The sequence below is a fragment of the Notolepis coatsorum genome (assembly GCF_963971535.1).
Source record: "Notolepis coatsorum genome assembly, chromosome: 11".
NCBI classification, from domain to species: domain Eukaryota; kingdom Metazoa; phylum Chordata; class Actinopteri; order Aulopiformes; family Paralepididae; genus Notolepis; species Notolepis coatsorum.
In genome coordinates, this window is record NC_140175.1 from 97,916,109 (window position 1) to 97,943,333 (window position 27,225).

General features: G+C 43.9%; 1 protein-coding gene across 4 annotated transcripts; it reads left to right on the forward strand.

Annotated features, from left to right (window-relative positions):
* The first annotated feature begins 291 nt into the window (after positions 1–291).
* On the forward strand, positions 292–26,499 carry abraxas1 (abraxas 1, BRCA1 A complex subunit). 4 transcript variants are annotated; one of them, XM_084324285.1, is made up of 9 exons: positions 292–407; positions 5,796–5,886; positions 5,980–6,016; positions 6,653–6,719; positions 10,379–10,575; positions 17,914–18,033; positions 24,474–24,558; positions 25,175–25,289; positions 26,077–26,499. In XM_084324285.1, exons 1-9 carry the CDS (start codon positions 315–317, stop codon positions 26,487–26,489), a joined length of 1,218 nt encoding a protein of 405 aa, XP_084180411.1. In that variant the 5' UTR covers positions 292–314; the 3' UTR covers positions 26,490–26,499. The 4 variants fall into 4 exon arrangements, with proteins under 4 accessions (XP_084180411.1, XP_084180412.1, XP_084180409.1 ...); XM_084324286.1 differs by having other exon boundaries at positions 10,382–10,575; XM_084324283.1 differs by having other exon boundaries at positions 6,653–6,718; positions 10,375–10,575.
* Positions 26,500–27,225: the final 726 nt, after the last annotated feature.

A 27,225-nucleotide genomic window follows, 5' to 3' on the forward strand; every position in this document is an offset into this window, starting at 1 on the left:
AACGGGAGCCAGCAGGCAGTAGACACGCCCCCCCATTACGCTCTAAAACACGCCCCCACGACGCTCTAAAACACGCCCCCACGACGCTAGTAGGGTAGGGTATATCTGCAGAGCCGCAAGCCCAACGTCTGGGCGGGGCTTCGGGGCTTGTACTCGGTTTGAGACGGGGCTGCAGATATCCCCTATCGGTAAAACACGCCCCTACGACGCAGCTACTTTCTAAAAAAGCTGCGCACGCAGAGTGCAGCGGGGACTGCGTTTCCGTGGCGTCGTAGTGACGGTCTTGATGCCGCGACTCTCTGTCAACAACAAGTATGGCGGCGGACTCCACCTCGTCTAGTGTCCACATATCTGGAATTGTTCTCGGTTCGTTAATGTTTCAGCACTTAAACTGTGATTCAGACGTGGTGAGTTAATCTTATTGTTTAATTTGCAGTTGAATATAACCACCTATTGTTGGATTAAAATTTAGTTTTGTCTGGTTGATGAAAGCAGCAGCATCATTAGCCACATGTCGGTAGCCTACTTGCGTTACGTTACTACGTTCAGATCGTTTAACGTTACTTCTGGAAGTTGACTTTTGATTGATTGAAAACTTTATTAACTGATTGCAGAATGGATACAGTACAGTACGGCTCAATACAATTGTTAATGGGATGCAGACCAGAGAAAGACTTTCGTCTTGTTTACATCAGGGTCCCCCATCTTCAATTCATCATAACATATAATATGACATACAGATAGACAGTACTGCTACATCTATACATTTATGACATACCAGATTTACAAATACAGTACTGTTTGTGATACAAAAAATAGTCTAAAAAAGATAGTATATCACTGATTCTTGAGAGTCGGGACAAAACATGTCCTACATAGAAAAGTCTAATTTATATAAAAAAATAAAAAAAATAATAATGATTGACATACTCACAAAGTTCAATCTAAAGGTATTGTGTATACTGATGTTTTGTTTTAGCACATATATTTGTTTTTTGGGGGATATTTGTTTAAATGTATAATCTGTGGTTAGAAGCTCCCATGTTAATTTTCTTGTCCTCAGCAAGGGTCACATTATTGACAAGCCCAAAAAAGCTTGAAAAACCTCTCCACTTGTGAAAACATACATATCAAATCAAGGATAAGGGTTATAAATGTATAAAACAATGCATGCCATGAAACTCAAATAATATTTTCCATAGAAATCTGCCTATCAAAGTTGTGTCCTCAGTTTATGTCAACTCCGTCAGACTTTTTCATAAACCTAATTAAATCAGGCAATAGCATGGCCAGCTCTATCCCCGAGGACCCCTTTTCCTTTTCCTGCCTGTGGTGAATGCAACACTACCACACATGGTCTGGTAAATTTGATACTTTTTGATATTTTAGACAAACAATGTCAATATTCCTATGGTCACAGCTGGAACATGTCAACACCATCTCTCCGTTATTATACTTTTAAAAAACAATAGTGGATTGAATTCAAGTGTTTCAGTGAGATTATTAAGACAGCTACAGTAGCAACTGCCAAAAAACTAGCTAGCTGCAGTGCACAATACAGGCTTGGAGGGAAAATGTGTGCCCTTTTGTCAACTCCGTCAGACGTCAACTCCATCAGATTGTGTGTCTGACGGAGTTGACGTGTAAGCTGACGGAGTTGACAAATCCATCAATTACCTCATAATATACTATTATTATACTATTTTTGAACATGGTAAAGGATTTAAATGTTATTTCAGAGTTGTATCTGCACAGAAGTGTGCATATAATAGCATGCATTACAATACACTTCTGACTTTTAGAGCATGGGCAGGCTGTGGTCTGCTTATTGAATAATTGTCTTACTTTCCCAGCACATGTGTTAATACATAAATATAAATATATCACTTGTCTACGTGGTTGATTGATTGATGTAAAATCATAATGGTGCAGTGTGTAGTTTTCACTACCAAACATTTACACTCTTGCCTCTTATAGAGCAGGGAAGGAGTTCCATGTTGCCCTTTCATATCCCAGAAGGGATACAAGACAGAAGAAAACAGTTATTCTTGTTATTATACTGTTTACTTAGATGATGATCATCAGAGCAAAGGTGAACGGTGGTAAACTGTGGATATTTCATCTTAATATCTTTATAATAATTCTTAATATAGGACTGGTCCATGTGTGTCTACTGTAGATTGCTACATCATCCTTTATCTGACTCTTTCCATCCATAGTGTAATACATTATGGTATGGAGTGATCAACAGGATCATATTTTTCTAGTCAGTTGTCTCAATCTTATCAGTTGTCACAAGTGTAGAGTTCAAGAAAAATCTGGATCAGATACAAATCAGATCAGGATATTCTAGATAACAATGCCAGAAAGTGCAGGGAGTCTCCCAGACAGGAAAAGCAACGAAGTAAAATGCGAAAAAGGCATTCAAGAGAAATAAAAACGATGAAAGAATATTACAAATGTAACAAAGCAACGAAACAACCCGATAAAAACAATAATGCACAGAAAAAAGGCTACAAATACATCACCACTGGACTCACCAGGCACGGAAACAAAGAAGATGCTATCAGGAAGCAAAGTAAGGAATCTGAAAATCCAAAAGGCCCTTCTATTCCACAACATCCCCAGAAGAGAGCTGAAGACAAACAAACAAACTCCTGGCCCACGGCGCCAAAAACCAGCACTGAGTGTGTCATCAGGCACGATTCTTAAAAAGTATCGTCTTCTTCAACAAATGAAAGAGTGTGGGTTAACCTACAAGTTAATGAGAGAAAAGGAGCAGCCTCAGAAAAAGCCAACATTAATACAGGGTATAACACAGACTGTTCAGGATTTCTTCCAGAACTCTGCATGTGTGACGCCGGATAAGACTGACACAATCACCAGGAACAAGATCAAGCGGCAGATAATGATCCTGCTAGACTCCATGCTCAACCTCCACACTGAATTCCAGATTAAGAACCCCACTGTAAAGCTGAGCTATTCTTCATTCTGTGCTCTGAGGCCCTTCTATGTCACAGCACCAAAAGCATCTGATCGGAAGACATGTCTGTGTCAAATACATGAAAATGCATGCTTAATGCTCGAGGTCCTTAAAATGTCTGGTGTTGTGAAGTCAAACAAACTGGATGACAGTTTTCAATTAGTTTGTTGCTCTCCAGCAAGTGAGGCCTGCCTTCTTCGCGCCTGCTCACGACGTCTAAACAAAGGTACAGATACAACCCAAGAGCAAGACAAAATGTTCAATGGAGGCAGTGGGAGAGAGTACAAGAAGACACACGCAATGGAATCGACATCAACACTAAGCTCGTCGAACACCGAGGCAGCCTTTCAGATCTCATCAAACTCTATGACCAAAAACTCAGAAAGGAAACCACAACACATGTGTGTTCAGTGAGAAACCAGTCAAAAGAATACAGCAACACAATTGAGTCCTGTGATGAGAGTACAGCAATCGTCCATGTTGACTTTTCAGAATCCTGGAAATTCAAATATAAAGCTGAAGTTCAGGCCTGCCATTTCGGACAAAATCTGCCACAGATAACACTCCATACATTACACTAAGGGTGGAAAGGTAGGGTTTTGCACACTGTCAGAGTCAAAGAGACAGGATGCTGCGGCAATCTGGACACAAATGGATCCAGTCCTAAAAGATATCAAGACAAAATATCCACAGGTTACCACCGTGCACTTTTGGTCTGATGGTCCAAGCTAACAAGAACAAGAAGAACTTTTTTCTTCTGTCTGGTATCCCACCTACACTGGGGTTTGAAAGGACAACGTGGAACTTCTTCCCCACTTCTCATGGTAAGGGCGCACCAAACGGCATTGGCGGAACAGTAAAAAGAACAGCTGACAACCTAGTCCTGAGAGGAAATGATGTGACGGATGGACACATATTCTTCAAAAAGGTCTCAAACAGTCTGAATGGTGTTCAGCTGTATCACATTGTGGAAGAAGACATGCAAAGATACAACACACTTCTCATGAATCCTCTCAAACCGGTTCCCTCAACAAGACAAATACACCAGATCATCGCACATAAGGACAGGATCCACAACAGACAACTATCCTGCTTTTGCAGCAAGATGTTGGATTGCCAGTGCTTCTGCCCAGCTACCTCCTATTACCATGGCAACCCAGGAGAACAGCAGAGTGATACACGGATGGCAAGGAAGAAGAGACCTCTGGCCATGTTGTGGGAGGAGATGGAAAATGAGATGGAAGAGGGTATGGAGATGGAAGATGTAATGGAGGAGTTGGACGAAGAACCTTTGAAAGGTCCTGAGGGTACGGTGACAGTAATGACTGTTAGCAGCCTTAGTAATGGAGACTGGTTAGCAGTAGTATATGATGACCACTGGTGGCTAGCCAAGACCATCAATGTGGATAATGAGCAACAAGAAGTGAAAGTGGAATTTTTGCATCCCCATGGTCCAACAGAAAAGGTTCAGCCCAAATGTGGCAAGAAGGATGTCTGTTTCTACCCAGTTCAAGACATCATAGTGAAACTAATCAGAAATGCAGAAGGAAAGGAAGAGGAGAAGTGGGTGAGAAAGTGGAGATCAGGAAGTGGTATAGAGGAGGTAGATGAAAACAGGGACGAGAAGAAGGGGTCCTGGTCTCCATGACTGTTTTTGTTGTTGGAAACGGTGCATTTTGTAATAGTTGGAAACGGTGTATGTAAAGTTTGTTGTTTATTACAATTGAGTTAACAAATAAAAGAAAGGTTGAGATCCAAGGCAGCTCTACAATTTTTTAAAAAGCCTTTATTTATTGGCTTACATTATTTAGAAAAATCTTTTTAAAAAAACCGACATGTTTCGGCCTACATGGCCTTCTTCATACATTATTTAGAAAATGTTCAGTATAAGACAAGGAGTTATTAGTTCTTATTATTGTCACTTCCATCTGTTTAAAAAATTTAGCAGAGATGCAAATCCAATTTTGTCAACTCCGTCAGTTTCTCGTCAACACCGTCAGATCTTTGTCAACACCGTCAGATGTTTATTTTTGTTAATCTTGGGGAAAATACTAATTCCTTCTTCAGTTTATGTTGTTTAAGTAATAAAGGAGCATTAGATCTTCATCCTCTTGTGTCTTATTTACTTAATGATATTTTTTTTATCATATCAAAATTAAAAACAAAGTTTGAAAATGCTAATATTTCTAACTCTGGCCTCTGGGTTTTCAGAATAGTGTGAAATTACACCTGAGGTTTATATATTATATTTTATTGCATACCAGAGTAACTAAACACTATTACAACATACTTCAGAAGTTTAGATTCTTGTTGGACTGGAATAATTAGAATTATATACTTTTTTGTGTGTCTGACGGAGTTGACACAAATCAAGTTTCAAAGGGAAACATGTGAATTTGTTGAAAATGTTTTTCTATGTAGAGCCTGCACCTTTACATGGTTAAATAGCTCAGACCTTTCTCTACATGAATATATAACTCTAATCAATATAGTGTGTATTCTCAAAATATAATATTTAAAAAGTGTTTTGTCCCGACTCTCAAGAATCAGTGATATACATTTGACGTAAAAACTGTACATTGGAGGTGGTTGGGTAGGCGGGGTGGGGGAAACTGTACAACTGTACAAGCAAAACTGTACATTGGAATATTGACGAAACCATACTTGGTTCCAAGAGGACAGGTGACAGAGCTGGCTGGCTGGCAGGCAAACGGGACAGTGGAGAGGTGCAATAAGTGACTATATGTGTGTGTGTAGGTAGAGGTAGGTACATATGTAGCCTTTGATGATTTGACTCTCGTCAACTTTACAGGAAGGTCTCATTCTTGGGGAAAGTAAAGCTGAAGAGAGGAGTAACATCACCGACTCTCAGGCTGATCACATTCAACTCGAGGAAACTATTTGTAAGTACTACTTGTTTACCTGCACAGGGTCGCCTCCTCCTCAGCATAGCTACACATCATAACGGTATCTCATAACCGGTTCTATTTTTCCAGATATCCAGAAGCATATAACCTGCAGAAAAACGAATAGGTAAGTACAGTATTAGGTGGACATTAGGCTAATATTGTGTTCTGGAAGCCACTCCACTGAACGTATATACATGATGCATATATTTATATTTACTGCATATAGTAATAAATCTGTCTGAATATACCTGCATATAATCCTTCTATATATCCACTACACCTGCATATAACCCATATAACTATGATAGCATGTACAATAATGCTGTATATACTGTATACCTATATATATATATATATATATATATTTATTTATTATTACCGTATTTATATCTATCCACATCCGTCTGTACATACCTGCATATAATCCTTTTTACATATCTGTAGATACTATATCTGTACATCTTGTACCTACTCTTAGTGACACTGCTGACCACTATGACTTACTACCAGTGTCTTTATACCTGTATCACTGTACATATTAATACTACAACTCTGTACATACATCTTGATTAGCACTATTACTCAGTAGTACTCATTTATATATTTTATACCCAGTTTAATCACCTGTACATTGTATATTACTATTGCACTTTACTGTTACATTTGCACTCTGGTTGGATGCCAAACCTATTACTGTTGTGCTGTATAATGACTATTGAATCTAATCTAATCTAACTGTTTATCCATGCTCTTCTTTTAGCTTCTATAATGGAGTTGGAGAGATAAACCAGGATATAATAAGACATCTTTTGTCAGATAATAAGCAGGTGAGTTAATGGAGCTTGCACTAATAATAGTTTAATAGGGATGGGATGATTTTCTTCTCTCATGATACAGGGTTCACAATTTGGGGGGGGGGGGGTCGTTTCTGATTATTTGATTGTCAGTAACGGCATTCGTATTGAACACTAAAATGGTTATCAGCCCGATCAGTATGAAAGCATTGCAGGATCAAGCTAAAATTGACGTCGGATCGTTCTTACCTGCGATCGGGTGTATTCCAAAAATAATATTCCAATAGACCTATCGCTAAGCCACGCCCCCTTTGAAAACTCGGACACAAAGCCGACCGTGAATGACTCTCGTTGACGATGGCTGCAGGCAGCCCCTTTCCTGACTAGGTAATAGACCCGTTTTTTTAAAGATAACACAAATATTTCATCTAGAAGCAGACAGAGGGTTACAATATGCAGTGGAAAAGTACGTTCATGAGATACACATTTACCTTAGACCTCCATGGTGATGCAAGCATTAGCTATAGATAACGTCTCAACCATTACTTAGTTGACTTGATTGAAGATTACAAGAACTATGACGATAATCCATGATTACTACTATTGCTGATACATTTAGTTTAGTGGTCCAACGCAGTATACGAGCTAGACCCGACAGTTGTGTCACTAGTCACTAGAATGAGGAAAAAAGTGAGAGCTGTCACTTGCCAACAATCCTCCATAAAGGGGTGAGACGTCAGAAGATAATGGTATGCTGCACATTCTAGTGTACATCAGGTCAAATGATTGATTACACTAACTATAAATGTATAGTGATAGAGACCAAAGTAAAAATACCTAATAATAAAATAGACCTAATAGGGGGCGACAGTGGCTTGGAAGTAGAGCAGTCGTCTGGTAATCCGGAGGTTCCCGGTTTGATTCTTGCTCCTCCCGGGCAGCGTGTCGAAGTGTCCTTGAGCAAGACACTGATGAGCAGGTTGGCACCTTGCATGGTTGCCTCCACCGTCGGTGTGTGAATGTGTGAGTGAATAGGTAAGATGTGAGAAACAAATGGTAAAGCGCTTTGATAAAAGCGCTATATAAATACAGCCATTACCATTTACCAAAATACCTGTAAATCACAGTATATGGGTACAGGACATAGCTTTTCTTATAACACTAAGTATAAGTTATATTTAATATGAACATAAATAAATGCATATACAACACATTCTCAAGATAGATCACTGATTAGAAAAGAAAACCCACAACTAAAGTGTACATAAATAGCCACTATTTTTAATATATACAATAAATATACATGGCTTTACAGTTACACAAATGGATGTACGATATAAACTGGAATAGCGAACAATATAATGTGTTGTTGTGATACATCTATGGTAATTTAACATTATATTCTTCTAGTACCTCCATTGTGGATTAATAGCCTGGTCTGTTGACATTTGCAATATCAGCAACTGTTGATGAAGATTAAGTACTTTAACATTGTAAACCAGCAATCTGAGGGACACAGAGCAGCATAACTGGACCACTTTAACAACCTTCAGGTCAATCGAGGGTTGAATGCACTGAAATACAAGAACACCCTATAGAATATGTACTGTACTTTTACTTTTGAAACTTAATACAGTACTGTAGTGATTGTAATGGTACATAATTCACCCACAGACCTATTGTTAGGAACATTCTAAAAAATCTGTGCCGCCCAAACATTCTGGAACATGTGTGATGATGTCATGGCAGTACATTCTAGAACCTTAGTCCTGCCTGATCATTCTGGAACGTTGGTGATGATGTCATAGTAGTACCTTCTAGAACCTCTAACATTCCTATTTAAGCATTCTGTTTAGCTTTCTAGTAATGTCCACCTTCCATTGGGGGAGCCTGGTGCCCACAGGCCGGCACTCCTCATCTGGAGTAAGAGGGGAGGAGAGAGGGGTGATGGATAAGGGGAGAGGGATGAGGGGGAGAGGTGAATGTGGAGAGAGGGATGAGGGGGAGAGGTGAATGAGGAGAGAGGGATATTATTCAGTTAATATATTCAGTTCATCCATGACATGATTGTAAAGCTGCACACATTCCATGATGCTCACTTTAGTCCAAAAACATAAATCAGACCTCTTTCATTGTCACTCATGTCCTGTCTTGGGTTGACCTGTGTCGTCTCTGTGAGGGCAGTAACATCTCCAGCAAACCTCATTCTGTGAAAAAAACACAAAAAGCTGAGTATTAGCTAAGCATAGACAGATAATAATAATAGTTCATTTATGGAGCATCTTTCATACATAAAATGCAGCTCAAAGTGGATTTTATTGACAACAAACATAACAACTTTGACAGATCAACATTTGTGTTTGCCTTGTCAGGGATAAAACGAAAAGTCCAGGACTTATTTACTGTTTACATCGTTGTCCCTGTTACTGGTTTCAAGTGGCACTATGGCATCTGAAGTGCATCGAGCATTCTTAGTGCATGTAGTAGTATTCATGTTATTAGTATTCTGTTGTCTGTTAGCCAGTTCTTTATACTATCAATGGTGGTCACTACATTACATCTATAACTGTCCTTGTTGGTCATCATTTCCACTGTTATGCACCTGGCTTGCGGTAACGTTGCTGACGTTATGATGCAGAAAGCTAACCTTATGTACAGAAGGCTCACGTTATGATACAGAAGGCTCACGTTATGATACAGAAAGCTAACCTTATGATACAGAAGGCTCACGTTATGATGCAGAAAGCTAACCTTATGATGCAGAAGGCTCACGTTATGATGCAGAAAGCTAACCTTATGATACAGAAGGCTCACGTTATGATGCAGAAAGCTAACCTTATGATACAGAAGGCTCACGTTATGATGCAGAAAGCTAACCTTATGATACAGAAGGCTCACGTTATGATGCAAAAAGCTAACCTTATGATACAGAAGGCTCACGTTATGATGCAGAAAGCTAACCTTATGATGCAGAAATATCTGCGGTATCGTTACATGTTGGCAGCTAACGTTAGCTAGCTGCTAAGGTTAGTTAACTGGGCTGGATATACGATAGCTAGTTCGCAGTCAAAGTCAAACGTTAGCAAACTAATAGTTTGGTCTACGTTTCTAATACATGCCGTCAAATATTATGTCTTTATGAATTGACCTTACCTTTGAGCAAACATAAGTGTCCTTGGTAATGGTCTTCACATTCAGTTGTGTATGTGGTCGACGACACAACAGAATCCATCTCTTGCATTTCTCTAGTTTTCGTTTGGGCTTCGGAAAAGGTATGAAATATACTCCTCCATCCAGTCTTTCAGGGTACCTGGTGTCCGAATTACAGGTACCCCACGCACAGCGTTTCACCATCGGATATTAGGTAGATAATAACATATAAACTGAACTCTTCACAGTGGTTTCGATCACAGCCGTCTGGTTTGATGCGCCACACATGGGTTTTCTCTTGTTGTCCGACTATTCTCCAAGCTAGGATTTTAGCTGTGATATGATTGGACAAATTCTATTTGGGGTGTGGTTTAGCGACAGGTCTATTGTTTGATTGCCATCTGATAATCGTCGCGTTTTGCTGTCTCAATATATTGAATTTCTACATATTGTCCCATCCCTAATGTATTTATAAAAAATGAATTGTCATTGAATAGTTGCTGAATTGTAAATATGGGCTGTGATTGTTCACCTTTTTGGAGGAGGATGTGCTCGGTTGGTACAGACAGCGGAGGAACACGGAACAACAGATGACCTTCAGAGAACAAATGGTTCACGAGAACTTGAAGAAGGTCCTGTCCAACCCTGAGATGATCTTCCTACTGCTGACGCCCACTGGGGTTACGGAGTCGGGCTCTACTCATCGCCTGGAGTACGCCGTCTTCAGGTCGCATAGCAGGTCAGGACTCGCTCTTCGCATAGGGGACATTTAATGGGCAGTGTGAAAGGGTCTTCTGACTGCTGCTGTGAGTCACCTCCACTGTCACTTATTGTTAATATGATGATATTAACTATATTATTAATATTATTATATTAAACGGCTTATTATATTATATATTTATTTTATTATTATTATACATTTTATAATATTATTGTTAATTCTTTATTGTTATAATATATTATTATATTATATATTTATTAATATTATATTTATTATAAATTATTTAAAAAAAATTATATGTTTATTGAATTTTTAGGTAATAATTTAATAATATTATTCTTGTTGTTAATAATGCCAATAACCTGTTGTCACAAATTGTTATTATTTGCAACAATGCCACTACCACTACACTGAATGATAGTTACTCTGTTTTATTTTTTTAACTCATTGAGAGCCACGCTGTTTTCCCATCTTTACGCAATGGCGCCAGCGTTATTGACCATTTTCGCGATGTTTGCAGAACCATCGTGTGTTCTGTATTATAGCTATGGAGACAATAGTATGGCTCATTTGTTTATAGTCCAACATTGACAAAACAGTTAGTTTCTACATACTTTCGTTTGTGCGCTATTCCATGCTAAACATCGCCCCGTTTTGAAATAATCCGGTCTCGTTTTCTAGATAGTGAGATATGAGACGTGTTATATGCATATGCGCAAATCGTTTGGGTTGCTCGCCTGAAACCTATATTATTTCCAAATCAAAGGTATATAACATAGATGTTTCTTCACAAAATCATCAAGGGGGGTGGTCGTTTCACGAAGCTGCGATCGTTACCAAAAGCATGTTTTAGGTTCGGTAAAATACGACGCTGTGATCAATACAAAAGCATGTTTTAGGTTCAGTAAAATATACCTAAACTAGACCGTAACTTAGTCAGAAGGTACTCCAAAATTAATAATCCGTGTAGTTCCATCGCGATCGCCATTGCTCGTGTGCATTGGATCTGGCTATAATACGGGAAACAATAGGTTTCAGGCGAGCAAATCTCCGACAGATGGCTGTGTAGTGGTTCACTTTGAGGGGGAAGGGATTCCTGCAGCCGGAGGTACCGAGGCACTGAAAGACACCTTAGAGACCCAGTTCAAAAGGTAGGCCACCTGTCGGGATTCGATCGTCATTGCAATTATAACGTAGGCAGCGGTGCCAGGGAGACACAGGAATGGGAAAATCGATAAAAACAAAAGATGATCTAAACCCGAGAAATCTCGGGGGTGGTGCTCAATGGTTGGATTTGAAACCCGAGAAATCTCGGGTATGGCGCAGAAAGAGTTAATTTTCTTTATTTTAGCATTCCGGTTTTTCTTAATATTTTTTAATTCTAGTTTAAGTCTATATTTTGTGATTATGTGTGAAGGGGGGGACTAACAAACAAAGTACTATTTCATTGTACAGTGTAACTGTCTGTTTAACTGTGCATATGACAAATAAATATCTTGAATATTGATTTAAGATGAAACGACAACAACATTTCAAGTTCAAGTTTCAAGTTTGTTTAACCCTTTCTCTGCCACGCTTATATCCATCCTTATACCATCCTCTGCCAGCTCTATTTGTCTATGGAGATGTTCCCCTTCTTTGCAGGGCTATAACTTTTTAAATTGTATTGCTAAATTGACATTACTATGGCCCATTCAACGTCAAGTATCTATCGTTTAGGATGTAGCAACGTTCTACTTTTTCATTCACATATTCATACTAAAATACGGTCTAAAGTATAAATATGTTTTTATCGTTTTCTGCAGCATTCTGCAGAACGTGAGTTATAGCCCTAAATACATATATTAGATTATCAAATGTAGTTTGATACCGATTGACGTCAGATTAAAAATTTCAATTGTACAAGGTCCTACACGTCATGCCTCATCATCTGCTGGTGACCGGAGGGGGGGGGTTTATATGTCCGTGGCCGACGTTAAATCATTTATTTAGTATGGGTGATATGTTGATCGGAGCAGTGTGTATGTATAATAATAATCAAACACGCTGAAACTCACCGCAGCTTCCTCGTAGCGTTGGGCGATCAGCGTGGAGCAGAAAGTTCGCTATTATGGGATGTCGATCTAGTTGGTCCAGTTCCAGGTTGTATAATACTATATGTCCAAATCATGTTGTTTATCGAGTTATTGGCAACGGATCGCTATCCAGTGTATCAAGCTGGAGTCCCGCTAGCGATAGTGAGTGGCCGGACGAAATATGGGTGAGCACCACTTCCTGCCGCTCACTTCCGGTTTTGGCGATTCGCCGAGCGGCCACCAGATGGCGGTCTTGAACCGTTGGAGAGTTGAGAGGAGATCAACAGCAAGTCTCAAGTCTCCGTGGGTGAAATATGATTGCCATGACAGATTTTTGAAATATTGATCTCAAAGACGCTGTATGACGTCATTGGCAGATTAAGCATGGCAAGCAATGACGTCTAAAGTCGTCCTTGGCGATTAAAGGGTTAATAGTTATCATAGTAAAATACAGAATACTTTTCCATGAAATGCTTTTTTCTGTATGATCTCCTGGGATTGTGCTAGATAAAAATAGATAAGTATAAAATAGAAAGTCAAAAGTACGTAAACAAAACGTTTTCAGTCAATATACATATACAATATACAATACAGAGTAAAAAAAAATAGTAACAGTGAGGTACAATGCAGAAATGGGATGAGGTACAACTTAGGTAGGGTAAGGTGCAATGAGGAGGTATGGATTGTAGTGCAATCTCTTTGCTAATAAATATAAAGTGTGTTAAAGTGTCTAAAGTGAGTAGAGTGGGTGTTACGGTGAGTGTTTATTTAAAGTGAGTGTGCTGTGAGTAGATGATGGGTTGTTGTTACATAGTGTCATTGTCGTTGAGCATTTCTTCAGATGGGTCTTAGGTCATAACAGCACTCTCTCTCCTCATGTTCTCCATTTCACATCACACAGGCTGCATACAGTAGGTCAAGGTTTGAGTGCTTCTCTCTGCTCCAGTTCCTGACGAAACTCTGGGGGATGTGGAAAAATAGCCAACGCAGCGAAATGGTCACGGACACCCAACTGCATTGGTCTTGATTAATGATGTGAATCAAAATGTGCGTTTACCTGTGTGAACAAGGACTTTGCTGTAAAGGTCCTCCTCACCTCATGTTCTGTTATCCTGAACACTGAGTCTCCAAAAGGGAGGACCTTTTTAAGAAAGTGAATATCAGGAAGGCAGCAGGACCGGACGGTATCCCCGGTCGCGTCCTAAAAGTCTCTGCCGACCAACTGGCCCCGGTATTCACTGACATATTTAACCTGTCCTTAGAACAGGCTGTCATCCCCACCTGTCTGAAGAAGTCCACCATTATCCCTGTACCCAAAAAATCCAAGCCCGCTTGCCTCAACGACTACCGCCCTGTAGCTCTCACCTCCATAGCCATGAAGTGCTTTGAGAAGCTAGTGAAGGGCTACATCTGCTCCTCCCTCCCCATCAACCTGGACCCCCTGCAATTTGCATACCGCCCCAACAGGTCCACGGAGGACGCCATAGCCCATGTGCTGCACACAGCAGCATCACACCTGGACAAGAGGCAGGGGAACTATGTGAGAATGCTATTCATCGACTACAGCTCAGCATTCAATACCATAGTCTCCTCCAAACTCATAGCCAAGCTCAGGGACCTGGGCTTGAACTATGACCTCTGCCAGTGGGTCTTGGACTTCTTGACGGGCAGACCCCAGGTGGTGAGAGCAGGCAACTGCACCTCCTCATCCATCACTCTCAACATAGCCCCAGGGCTGTGTCCTGAGTCTCCTCCTCTACTCCCTGTACACACATGACTGTGTGGCACAGCGGAACAACAACACAATCATCAAATTTGCTGACGACACAGTAGTGGTGGGCCTGATCTCTGCAAACGACGAAAGGGCCTACCTGGAGGCGGTTATGGTTCTAGCGGGATGGTGTCAAGAGAATAGCCTCTCCCTGAACGTCAGCAAAACAAAGGAGATGATTGTGGACTTTAGGAGGTCGGGGGTCAGGGACTACAGCCCCCTCAGCATCGATGGGGCACCGGTTGAGAGAGTGAACAGTTTTAAGTACCTCGGAGTCCACATATCCGAGGACTTGACATGGACTACACACATTGACAGTGTTATCAAGAAGGCACGACAACGCCTCTACTTCCTTTGGCGCTTAAGGAAGTTCAACGTGAGTCAGAAGATCCTCAAGAACTTCTACTCATGCACAATAGAGAGCATCCTGACTGGCAATATCACCTCCTGGTTTGGGAATAGCACTGCACAAGACCGCAGCAGACTACAGAGAGTGGCCCGTTCAGCCGAACGCACAATTGGAGGGGGGCTTCCCACTCTCCAAGGCATTAAGACGGGGAGGATGCGACCCTCTTTGTGTCGCCCCCAGGGACCAAACTTAACTTTTTGACTTACCAGCCATTTGGCTGGTAGATTTTTAAAAGTACCAGCCGGGCAGATTTTTTACTAGCCAAAAATTATAAATAGCTTTTTAGTATATCGCCATGTGTTATTATTACATATAATACTCTCATATGCTATTTTCAATTAATATCATAAACAACATAAGGAATATTAGCATAATTTTGAGTGGACTGAAGGAATGAGTCAGCGTTAATAGTTTTAAATGCAAATAATTTATTGAAACATAGAAGTGGGGTCGGGACACACACACACACACACTGTGTTTCAACTCACCACCCCCGCATCATATTGTAGTCTGTCTTCAAACTTCCACTCCTCTCAAACATTTTTATATTTGAATATCAACATTATCTGTCCATCCTCAGTAATCCTCAGTTTACTATAATATGCTCCTGTCCTGAGTCCTGACTAGTGACTCCGTCGTCTTTCCAAACGCACGCACACACACACACACACACACACACACACACAGGGAAGGGGAGAGTGCCCCCCCCCCATTTCCCTTTCCTCAGTGCTGTTTATGGCTCTGTCTCGTCTGATCATCAGGATTAGCTTGTTAGCTGACGTTAACGTTTGTAGTGATTGGTACATAAACGTTAATTTCGGGCGATGTGGGCATAAAGGAATGGCGACGGTGCAAAGCATGTAGCTGCATTGGACTCGTTGTGAGAAGAAAAAAAACATCACAGACTTATTTCGCGTCTGTAGGCGCACTGCTGTGTTAACGCTGCTCTGTTTACAAGGCTGCTCTGTTTTCAAGAAACAACACTGAGTGGGCGGATATCATATGACTCGCAGAGTTGCTAAGGGTTTTTCAAAATAAGAGTATCATATGAACCTGAACGTTGCTAGCTGCCGGAGCCCAGATATTATGACTGGAGCTGCGCTTGGGGCGGCAATGAGACCCGCACAGGATTTTCAAAATAAGAGTATCGATATGAACTACACCCGCCAGCTGGCGGGCAGACTATTATTGTTAGACGCCAGACGGTAAATCTACACGCATTTGGCGATGGGCGCCCAGTTATTTTGTTCCCTGGTCGCCCCTGTGCCTCAAATAGATTCGCTATCAGCTCTATCTTTAGTCTTTCAAAATGTTCAGTTGCTATCGCTATCAGCTCTATCTTTAATTTTTCAAAATGTTCAGTTGCTATTGCATGCACTCATCTGTGTTTCACTACACATATGAGTGCATGCTTACCAACTGTTAGTCTGCAACACTACTATCACCGACATCTAAGAAGGGAGATCCCCCCTTGAATGGCCCTTCTAAGGTTTCTCTCCTCCACACTGCCTGTGGAGCATTCTTTCCCTATTGTTAGGTTTTAGTGAGTTTTTCCTTACCTTCGCGTGGGGTATGTCTGGGAGTGCTTGCATTCATTCATTTATTTGCATTTATTTTAAATTTGTTGAACCTTATGGTGTTCTTGCTTTGTTCTTGACTTATTGTTATGTTTCTTCTTGACTTGTTTAAAGAAGACGTGTCCGGCCCATGGGGACATTAACGTGTGTTGTCGGGCCTTACAAATAAATTTCATTTGATTTGATTTTGATTTACAACAAGCGGTGCATGGGCAAGGCTAAGAGAATAATCAAAGACTCCAGCCACCCAAACAACTGCCTCTTTGAACTGCTGCGGTCAGGCAAGCGATACCGGAGTCTCATGGCAAGCACAGAGAGACTCAGAAGGAGCTTCTATCCCCAGGCCATCAGGATGCTCAATGAACAATGATTGCTCAATGAACAATGATTGAACAATGAACAATAACAGGCCAGCAACACACCCACAGCACACACACACTCACTTTAAATAAACAACACACTGTAGCACCCACTTTATCACACTTTACACTTTTACACTTTACACTTTATATTTATATTATTGGTAAGGGAATTGCACATCTCTCATTCCTTATTCCTTATTGCACCTCACCACCACAACGGTGGCACCACAAGCTAAGATATACCTCACCATTTTTGTACCAGATGTGTATATAGAGGTATACTGAACAATTATTGTTTACACTATTTTTACTTGTTGTACTTATTTATACTATCTTATTATTATCTAGCACACTCAGGAGCGAAACAGAAAGAAACATTTCATGCAAAGTATTCTGTATTTCTGTATGACAAATAAAAAAACTTGAAACTTGAACTGTATTGTTTTAATTGCATACGTTACTATTGACTCAAACCAGTCCTGTCTCATCTATACTCCTTTTATACTTATTTAAAAGTATCAAAATGAATTGAATCTGTCAAAAAATGTATGATTTCCACGATGCATCGAATCTTTGCTCAAATAATCTGAAAAGAGTCTGTCTTTGTATTTAATTGTTACGTCCCTATGATGCCCCTGTTCTCTAGATGGTTCCATAATGTCCCTTTCTGTCCTCTGCTTCCTGGGTAGACGGTTCCATAATGTCCCTCTCTGTCCTCTGCTTCCTGGGTAGACGGTTCCATAATGTCCCTCTCTGTCCTCTGCTTCCTGGGTAGACTGTTCCATAATGTCCCTCTCTGTCCTCTGCTTCCTGGGTAGACTGTTCCATAATGTCCCTCTCTGTCCTCTGCTTCCTGGGTAGACTGTTCCATAATGTCCCTCTTTGTCCTCTGCTTCCTGGGTAGACTGTTCCATAATGTCCCTCTCTGTCCTCTGCTTCCTGGGTAGACTGTTCCATAATGTCCCTCTTTGTCCTCTGCTTCCTGGGTAGACTGTTCCATAATGTCCCTCTCTGTCCTCTGCTTCCTGGGTAGACTGTTCCATAATGTCCCTCTTTGTCCTCTGCTTCCTGGGTAGACTGTTCCATAATGTCCCTCTTTGTCCTCTGCTTCCTGGGTAGACTGTTCCATAATGTCCCTCTTTGTCCTCTGCTTCCTGGGTAGACTGTTCCATAACGTCCCTCTCTTGGTCAACAACCTGGCTTCCCTGGACCAGCAGGACTACTGGAAGTTTTCTGCTCCCTGTTCATCAGTGGGCTACAAGCGAGCCGTGCAGAGACACAGGTCAGTGTTTGACCCTGCAGTGTGGTGGCAGCGTGGTAGTGGTGGTGTGGTGGCAGCGTGGTTATGATGGTGTGGTGTAGGGCTGCACGATTAATCGTTTTTTAATCGAAATCGCGATTTGGAATGATGCAATTATCAAATCGCCAAGCCTGCAATAAAAAAAAAAAAAAAAAAGATTTATTTAACCAGGAAGTCCCATTGAGATACACGATCTCCTTTGCAAGGTAGACCTGGCCAAGATGACAGCAATAACATTTGCAATACATCACACAGCAATAAAATGTGCGATACATCACACAAGAACATAATAAATGTGCATGTATACAATACATCACATGTAAACACAAAGCAGAATAGTCTACATGATAGTAAAAGTGTATAATACAGGGTAATACAGTAATTTTGCAGTTGGGACCCGACTACAGAAAGCAGCAACATTCTTCTTGTAAATTCTTTTTTAAATGTTATAATCGCATCGCAAATCGCAATCGCAATATCTGTCAGAATAATCGCAATTAGATTATTTCCCAAAATCGTGCAGCCCTAGTGTGGTGGCAGCGTGGTAGTGTGGTGGCAGCGTGGTTGTGGTAGTGTGGTGGCGGTGTGGTTGTGGTAGTGTGGTGGCAGCGTGGTAGTGTGGTAGTGTGGTGGCAGCGTGGTTGTGGTGGCAGTGTGGTGGCAGCGTGGGTGTGGTGGCAGCGTGGTGTGGTTGTGGTAGTGTGGTGGCGGTGTGGTGGTGGTGGCGGTGTGGTTGTGGTAGTGTAGAGGTGGCAGCAGTGTGGCGGTGTGGTGGCAGCGCGGTGTGGTGGCAGCAGTGTGTTGGCAGCAGTGTGGTGGCAGCAGTGTGTTGGCAGCAGTGTGGTGGCAGCAGTGTGTTGGCAGTGTGTTGGCAGCAGTGTGGTGGCAGTGTGTTGGCAGCAGTGTGTTGGCAGTGTGTTGGCAGCAGTGTGGTGGCAGTGTGTTGGCAGCAGTGTGTTGGCAGCAGTGTGTGGCAGCAGTGTGTTGGCAGCAGTGTGTTGGCAGCAGTGTGTTGGCAGCAGTGTGTTGGCAGTGTGTTGGCAGCAGTGTGTTGGCAGCAGTGTGGCAGCAGTGTGGTGGCAGTGTGTTGGCAGCAGTGTGTTGGCAGCAGTGTGTTGGCAGCAGTGTGTTGGCGGCAGTGTGTTGGCAGCAGTGTGGTGGCAGTGTGTTGGCAGCAGTGTGGTGGCAGTGTGTTGGCAGCAGTGTGGTGGCAGTGTGTTGGCAGCAGTGTGGTGGCAGTGTGTTGGCAGCAGTGTGTTGGCAGCAGTGTGTTGGCAGCAGTGTGTTGGCAGCAGTGTGTTGGCAGCAGTGTGTGGCAGCAGTGTGTTGGCAGCAGTGTGGTGGCAGTGTGTTGGCAGCAGTGTGTTGGCAGCAGTGTGTTGGCAGCAGTGTGGTGGCAGCAGTGTTTTGGCAGCAGTGTGTTGGCAGCAGTGTGGTGGCAGCAGTGTTTTGGCAGCAGTGTGTTGGCAGCAGTGTGTTGGCAGCAGTGTTTTGGCAGCAGTGTGTTGGCAGCAGTGTGGTGGCAGTGTGTTGGCAGCAGTGTGTTGGCAGCAGTGTGTTGGCAGCAGTGTGGTGGCAGTGTGTTGGCAGCAGTGTGTTGGCAGCAGTGTGGTGGCAGCAGTGTGGTGGCAGCAGTGTGGTGGCAGCAGTGTTTTGGCAGCAGTGTGGTGACAGTGTGTTGGCAGCAGTGTGGTGGCAGTGTGTTGGCAGCAGTGTGGTGGCAGTGTGTTGGCAGCAGTGTGTTGGCAGCAGTGTGTTGGCAGCAGTGTGTTGGCAGCAGTGTGTTGGCAGCAGTGTGGTGGCAGTGTGTTGGCAGCAGTGTGGTGGCAGTGTGTTGGCAGCAGTGTTTTGGCAGCAGTGTGGTGACAGTGTTTTGGCAGCAGTGTGTTGGCAGCAGTGTGTTGGCAGCAGTGTGTTGGCAGCAGTGTGTTGGCAGCAGTGTGGTGGCAGCAGTGTTTTGGCAGCAGTGTGTTGGCAGCAGTGTGGTGGCAGCAGTGTGGTGGCAGCAGTGTTTTGGCAGCAGTGTGTTGGCAGCAGTGTTTTGGCAGCAGTGTGGCAGCAGTGTGGCAGCAGTGTGTTGGCAGCAGTGTGTTGGCAGCAGTGTGTTGGCAGCAGTGTGTTGGCAGCAGTGTGGTGGCAGCAGTGTGTTGGCAGCAGTGTGTTGGCAGCAGTGTGTTGGCAGCAGTGTGGTGGCAGCAGTGTGTTGGCAGCAGTGTGGTGGCAGTGTGTTGGCAGCAGTGTGGTGGCAGTGTGTTGGCAGCAGTGTTTTGGCAGCAGTGTGTTGGCAGCAGTGTGTTGGCAGTGTGTTGGCAGCAGTGTTTTGGCAGCAGTGTGTTGGCAGCAGTGTGTTGGCAGCAGTGTGTTGGCAGCAGTGTGGTGGCAGTGTGTTGGCAGCAGTGTGTTGGCAGCAGTGTGGTGGCAGCAGTGTGGTGACAGTGTGTTGGCAGCAGTGTGGTGGCAGTGTGTTGGCAGCAGTGTGTTGGCAGCAGTGTGGTGGCAGTGTGTTGGCAGCAGTGTGGTGACAGTGTGTTGGCAGCAGTGTGGTGGCAGTGTGTTGGCAGCAGTGTTTTGGCAGCAGTGTGGTGGCAGTGTGTTGGCAGCAGTGTGGTGGCAGTGTGTTGGCAGCAGTGTGGTGGCAGTGTGTTGGCAGCAGTGTTTTGGCAGTGTGTTGGCAGCAGTGTTTTGGCAGCAGTGTGGTGACAGTGTGTTGGCAGCAGTGTGGTGGCAGTGTGTTGGCAGCAGTGTGTTGGCAGCAGTGTTTTGGCAGCAGTGTGGTGGCAGCAGTGTGGTGGCAGCAGTGTGTTGGCAGCAGTGTGTTGGCAGCAGTGTGGTGGCAGTGTGTTGGCAGCAGTGTGTTGGCAGCAGTGTGTTGGCAGCAGTGTTTTGGCAGCAGTGTGGTGGCAGTGTGTTGGCAGCAGTGTGGTGGCAGTGTGTTGGCAGCAGTGTGGTGGCAGTGTGTTGGCAGCAGTGTGGTGGCAGTGTGTTGGCAGCAGTGTTTTGGCAGCAGTGTGTTGGCAGCAGTGTGGTGGCAGTGTGTTGGCAGCAGTGTGGTGGCAGTGTGTTGGCAGCAGTGTGTTGGCAGCAGTGTGGTGGCAGCAGTGTGTTGGCAGCAGTGTGGTGGCAGTGTGTTGGCAGCAGTGTGGTGGCAGTGTGTTGGCAGCAGTGTGGTGGCAGTGTGTTGGCAGCAGTGTTTTGGCAGCAGTGTGGTGGCAGCAGTGTGGTGGCAGTGTGTTGGCAGCAGTGTGGTGGCAGTGTGTTGGCACTAGTGTGGTGGCAGTGTGTTGGCAGCAGTGTTTTGGCAGCAGTGTGGTGGCAGCAGTGTGGTGGCAGTGTGTTGGCAGCAGTGTGTTGGCAGCAGTGTGGTGGCAGTGTGTTGGCAGCAGTGTGGTGGCAGTGTGTGGAGGTGGTGTGGTGGCAACAGCGTGGTGGCAGTGTGTTGGCGGCATGGTGGTGGTGTTCAGGGGTACATTTCTGTTGCACTTTAAAGGTCCAATCTGCAATCCAAACTTAAGCAAAAGGGGTGCCCTACCTTTTAAAAAATAATAAATAAGGAATGGAGACATGTTTTCCAATTGAATGACTGAGCTGTTTATGCATGGTAAATATGTTTTTAATTATATTTATGGCTGGAAAAGGTTTTTTGTGTGTGTAAAAACAGGAGTAAAACAGACCTTTACTTCTGATTGGTTAAGAGACAACAACATTGGTTAAGTACAAACAGAGAATTAAAAGTACTCCCGTAGTCTCGCGAGAGGTGCAGAAATGGGATCTGACGTCAGAAGAGACGATCCGGTCAGTGTTTCACCACACAGACTGGATTGTGTTCCGCGACACAGATAACATTAATGCCTACACGGAGACAGTGCTGGACTATGTTTGTACTAGGGTGAAAGAAACAATCCCCACTACCAAAATGAAAGTTTACCCAAATCAAAAACCCTGGGTAGACAAATCCGTCCGTGAAGCTCTGAGAGAGCGCACCAAAGCATACAATGACGGCCTAGTGGCAGGCAACATGAATGACCACAAGGTGGCGCGACACAACGTAAGGAGGACAGTGTCAGAGGCCAAACGGCGCTACAGGGATAAAATTGAACTCCAGTTTGAACAAGCTGACTCTAGAGCTATGTGGCAGGGGCTCAAAACGATGACAGACTACAAAGGCGCCTCCCTCAAACTGAACAGTGACATCTCCTTAGCAAACGACCTCAATACCTTCTATGCGAGGTTTGATGCTGGTAATAACAACACCAGCTCACAAGCCTCGGCAATGGGGGGGGGGGGGGTCGGCTGCTGATGGAGGCGCAGTGTTCAGGGTAACAGAGCATGAGGTGAGGCGGACCTTTAAAAAAGTGAATATCAGGAAGGCAGCAGGTCCAGACGGCATCCCCGGCCGCGTCCTAAAAGTCTGTGCCGACCAACTGGCCCCAGTATTCACTGACATATTTAACCTGTCCTTAGAACAGGCTGTCATCCCCACCTGCCTGAAGAAGTCCACTATTATCCCTGTACCCAAAAAATCCAAGCCTGCTTGCCTCAACGACTACCGCCCTGTAGCTCTCACCTCCATAGCCATGAAGTGCTTTGAGAAGCTAGTAAAGGGCTACATCTGCTCCTCCCTCCCCATCAACATGGACCCCCTGCAATTTGCATACCGCCCCAACAGGTCCACGGAGGACGCCATATCCCATGTGCTGCACACAGCAGCATCACACCTGGACAAGAGGCAGGGGAACTATGTGAGAATGCTATTCATCGACTACAGCTCGGCATTCAATACCATAGTCCCCTCCATACTCATAGCCAAGCTCAGGGACCTGGGCTTGGGCTATGACCTCTGCCAGTGGGTCTTGGACTTCCTGACTGGCAGACCCCAGGTGGTGAGAGCAGGCAACTGCACCTCCTCATCCATCACCCTCAACATAGGGGCCCCCCAGGGCTGTGTTCTGAGTCCCCTCCTCTACTCCCTGTACACACACGACTGTGTGGCTCAGCGGAGTAGCAATACAATCGTCAAATTTGCTGACGACACAGTGGTGGTGGGCCTGATCTCTGCCAATGACGAGAGGGCCTACCTGGAAGAGGTCAAGGTCCTGGCGGGATGGTGCCAGGAAAACAGCCTCTCCCTGAACGTCAGCAAAACAAAGGAGATGATTGTGGACTTCAGGAGGTCGGGGGTCAAGGACTACAGCCCCCTCAGCATCGACGGGGCACCGGTTGAGAGAGTCAACAGCTTCAAGTACCTCGGAGCCTACATATCCGAGGACTTGACATGGACCACACACATTAACAGTGTGGTGAAGAAGGCACGACAACGCCTCTACTTCCTCAGGCGCCTAAGGAAGTTCCAAGTCAGCCAGAAGATCCTTAAGAACTTCTACTCATGTACAATAGAGAGCATCTTGACCGGCAACATCACCTCCTGGTTTGGGAATAGCACTGCAAAAGACCGAAGCAGACTACAAAGAGTGACACGTTCAGCCGAACGCACAATTGGAGGGGGGCTCCCCACCCTCCAGAACATTTACTACAAGCGTTGCAAGGGCAAGGCTAAGAGAATCATTAAAGACTCCAGTCACCCGAACAACTGCCTCTTTGAACTGCTGCGGTCAGGCAAGCGATACCGGAGTCTCAAGGCGAGCACAGAAAGACTCAGAAGTAGCTTCTATCCCCAGGCCATCAGGCTGCTAAACGAACAATGAATGAACACTACACAACAACAACCACCAAACGCACATAGCACACACATCCACACGCACACACTCACTTTAAACAAACACACTGTAGCACCCACTCCACACACTTTATAGCACACACCCACTTTAAACAAACACACTGTAGCACCCACTCCCCACACTTTATATTTATGGATGAAGGATTGCACTACAACTCGTACACCTTACTGTAAATTGTACCTAAAATTGTACCTCATCCCATTTCTGCTTTGCACTAGATAGTACTGTACATTAGTACACTGCATAGTATTGTGTATTGTATATTATATGGTAACTCAGAACATTGTACATATGTCTATACCGAACACTGTGACCTCATTTTCTTCTTCTAAATTCATGCTATATTATGTTATTATGTTATTTGATACTATCTTGTCTAGCACAGTCTCTGGAGCGTAACAGTAAGAAGCATTTTGTATGAAAGTATTCTGTACTTCTGTATGACAACTATTAAAGAACTTGAGAGTAAAAAAAAAAAAAGACGCATGTCAAACACTGTCTACAAACCACACTCGTCAACAGTTAATGTGAATATACCGAATACACATTTATATGGTCAAAAGAATACTGCTTGTGTATTAAAGGTCATGTACTAATTTTGATACTTTGTTTTAAATTTCGCGTTGAAGGGTTAATGTGTGTCTGTGGATTTTCTCGCATAACGTGGAATTTCTTAACTTTTAAAAGGTCAAGATTCTTCTCTTCAGAAGGATCCCTGAAGGAAGTGGATGACATCAGTATTATGAATGATTCTTTGCTGTCTGAACTGCAGGTATCTCTCACTAGTATTATGCACTCTCCTACTAAGGAATCTATCATGCCTATATTACTACCTACTATGCTAATATGCACTCGAGTTCGACACTGTTTGACGAACAATGCTACTGACCCTTAGTTGCCAGAGTTGTGCCCTTCCTGCTGACTTGTTGTACAGAACTTGTAAGTTGCTTTGGATAAAAGCGTTCAGCTAAATGACTAAATGCAGGGTTCGCACAAAGTCCTTGAAGTGCTTGATTTTTTACAAAAAAAAAGTCAAGGCCTGGAATTCCTTGAAAACAGCCAATTTTTAACAAGGTGCTTAAAAAGTCCTTGAAATCAACCATTCGCATTGAACATTTTGTTCATCCATGATATAAAAAAAAAATCTCAATCAAGAAATTGAATTGTGTGTCACTAATTGTCAGAAATTGGTTTTAAGCCATACATATTGGATCGGATATTTTTTCCCTATAAAAAGCAGCATTTAAAAGTTAATTGTATCCTTTTATGCCCTTTTTAAAATGAAAAATAGTGATTGGAAAAGTACTTTGCAATGTCTGTGGGAACCCTGTAAACGTTTTTGTCGACAACTACACCATTATACTCAGTTCTACCCCTTCGATCCACAGACGGCATGCAGGGGTGTTGAGCAGAGCGAGAGAGCAGTGGAGAAGCTACTGGCAGAGGTCTCCACCCTCAGGAAGAGGGTCACGGAGAGGCGAGGGCATGGTGGACAGAGAAAGGGTATGGTCTCAAGTGTTTTTTTACCAGTCAGTGGAATCATGATCAACAATATAAGGATCCTGTTCTAGCGTCGTGTCTCTTGCGCTTTAATAGTGTATGTATGTCTCTTGTCCCCTGTTCTGTCTTGGATGTGTATAAGTGCAGCTGTTTGCCGTATTCATGCCTTAAATTGCCCCTTGCGGGACTAATAACGTTTTTTTAATTGAATTGAATTGATGATGGTAACCAGGATTTGACACTTAATTTTATACTGTAGCCCCAGTCGGTGAACTGCTTCCCGTTTCCCCCTTTCTGCTGCTTTTGATTACATTAGATGCTATTTATTGTCATTGCACAAATCAAGGCCTGGAATTCCTTGAAAACAGCCTTGTTGTACAGAGTACAACACAATTAAGTTGGCATCGAACCAGAGTGTAAAGGAGTGAATTGCAGTGTAAGATGTGAATATATGGAGTATATATGAAAAAGAGTAAATAGGCTAAGCTAATGTATTTATTCTACTACCCACATGTTTGACATATGTTTCAATTGATGAGTTAATGAGTTAATTGTATTGTTTACACTGTTTATTTTTCTCATATTTCTATATTCAGATCTAACTATTGCCTATATTTATGTCTTTTTCTACTATTACCCTGCCCATACCTGTACCTCCCCTCCCGCCTCTTTCTATGACACCCGAATTGCCCAAGGGGATCAATAAAGGAATATCTTATCTGACAGTATTGACTCCCAGCACTGTAACTTGAACGATGTTCCAACCCAAACCCTGTGTTATTCCCCTCAGCAGAGGTCCACTCCTCCCCGCCGCTGCCCGGTGAGAACGTGCTGCTCTGCCAGGCCCTCCAGGCGGCGCTGCCCGGCCTGCCACTGTACCAGAACACCGCCGTGAGCCTCCGTGGGTTCCCCGTGTCCGGGCTCTGCTGCACCACCGACCACGGGATAGACATTGCCGTGACGCTGCCTCTGATCCTGAACCCCAGACTGTACCATCCCAAGAGAGGCACGCTGGGCAGAGGGCTCACGTCCGCGAGGAAGCGCCACCTCGTCGAACCGCCTCTGGTGAGGAGTAAAAAGAAACGCATCATGGAGGACGTGGAGGAGTCTCAGCTGTCGGTCACCGGGTCGGAGACGGAGGACGACTTTAAGACGGGTCACAACGGCAACGTGGACGCGATGTCCCAGTCGCCCGCCTTCTGAACCTCTGCAACGTGGACATGTCACATTCGCGCCTTCTGAACCTCTGCAACGTGGACATGTCCCATTCCCGACTTCTGAACCTCTGCAACGTGGACATGTCCCATTCCCGCCTTCTGAACCTCTGCAACGTGGACATGTCCCATTCCTGTCTTCTGGACCTCTGCAACGTGGACATGTCCCATTCCTGTCTTCTGAACCTCTGCAACGTGGACATGTCCCATTCCTGTCTTCTGAACCTCTGCAACGTGGACATGTCCCAGTCCCGCCTTCTGAACCTCTGCAACGTGGACATGTCCCATTCCTGTCTTCTGAACCTCTGCAACGTGGACATGTCCCATTCCTGTCTTCTGAACCTCTGCAACGTGGACATGTCCCATTCCTGTCTTCTGAACCTCTGCAACGTGGACATGTCCCAGTCCCGCCTTCTGAACCTCTGCAACGTGGACATGTCCCATTCCTGTCTTCTGAACCTCTGCAACGTGGACATGTCCCATTCCTGTCTTCTGAACCTCTGCAACGTGGACATGTCCCAGTCCTGTCTTCTGAACCTCTGCAACGTGGACATGTCCCATTCCTGTCTTCTGAACCTCTGCAACGTGGACATGTCCCATTCCCGCCTTCTGAACCACGGCGACAGCCAGAAAATGTGCTGTGGTCAGTCATCAAGTCTTCCTGGAGTACAGTCTCTACCTTTTTACCTCCGGTTAAATATACTGTACCTCAACAATGTCTGGAA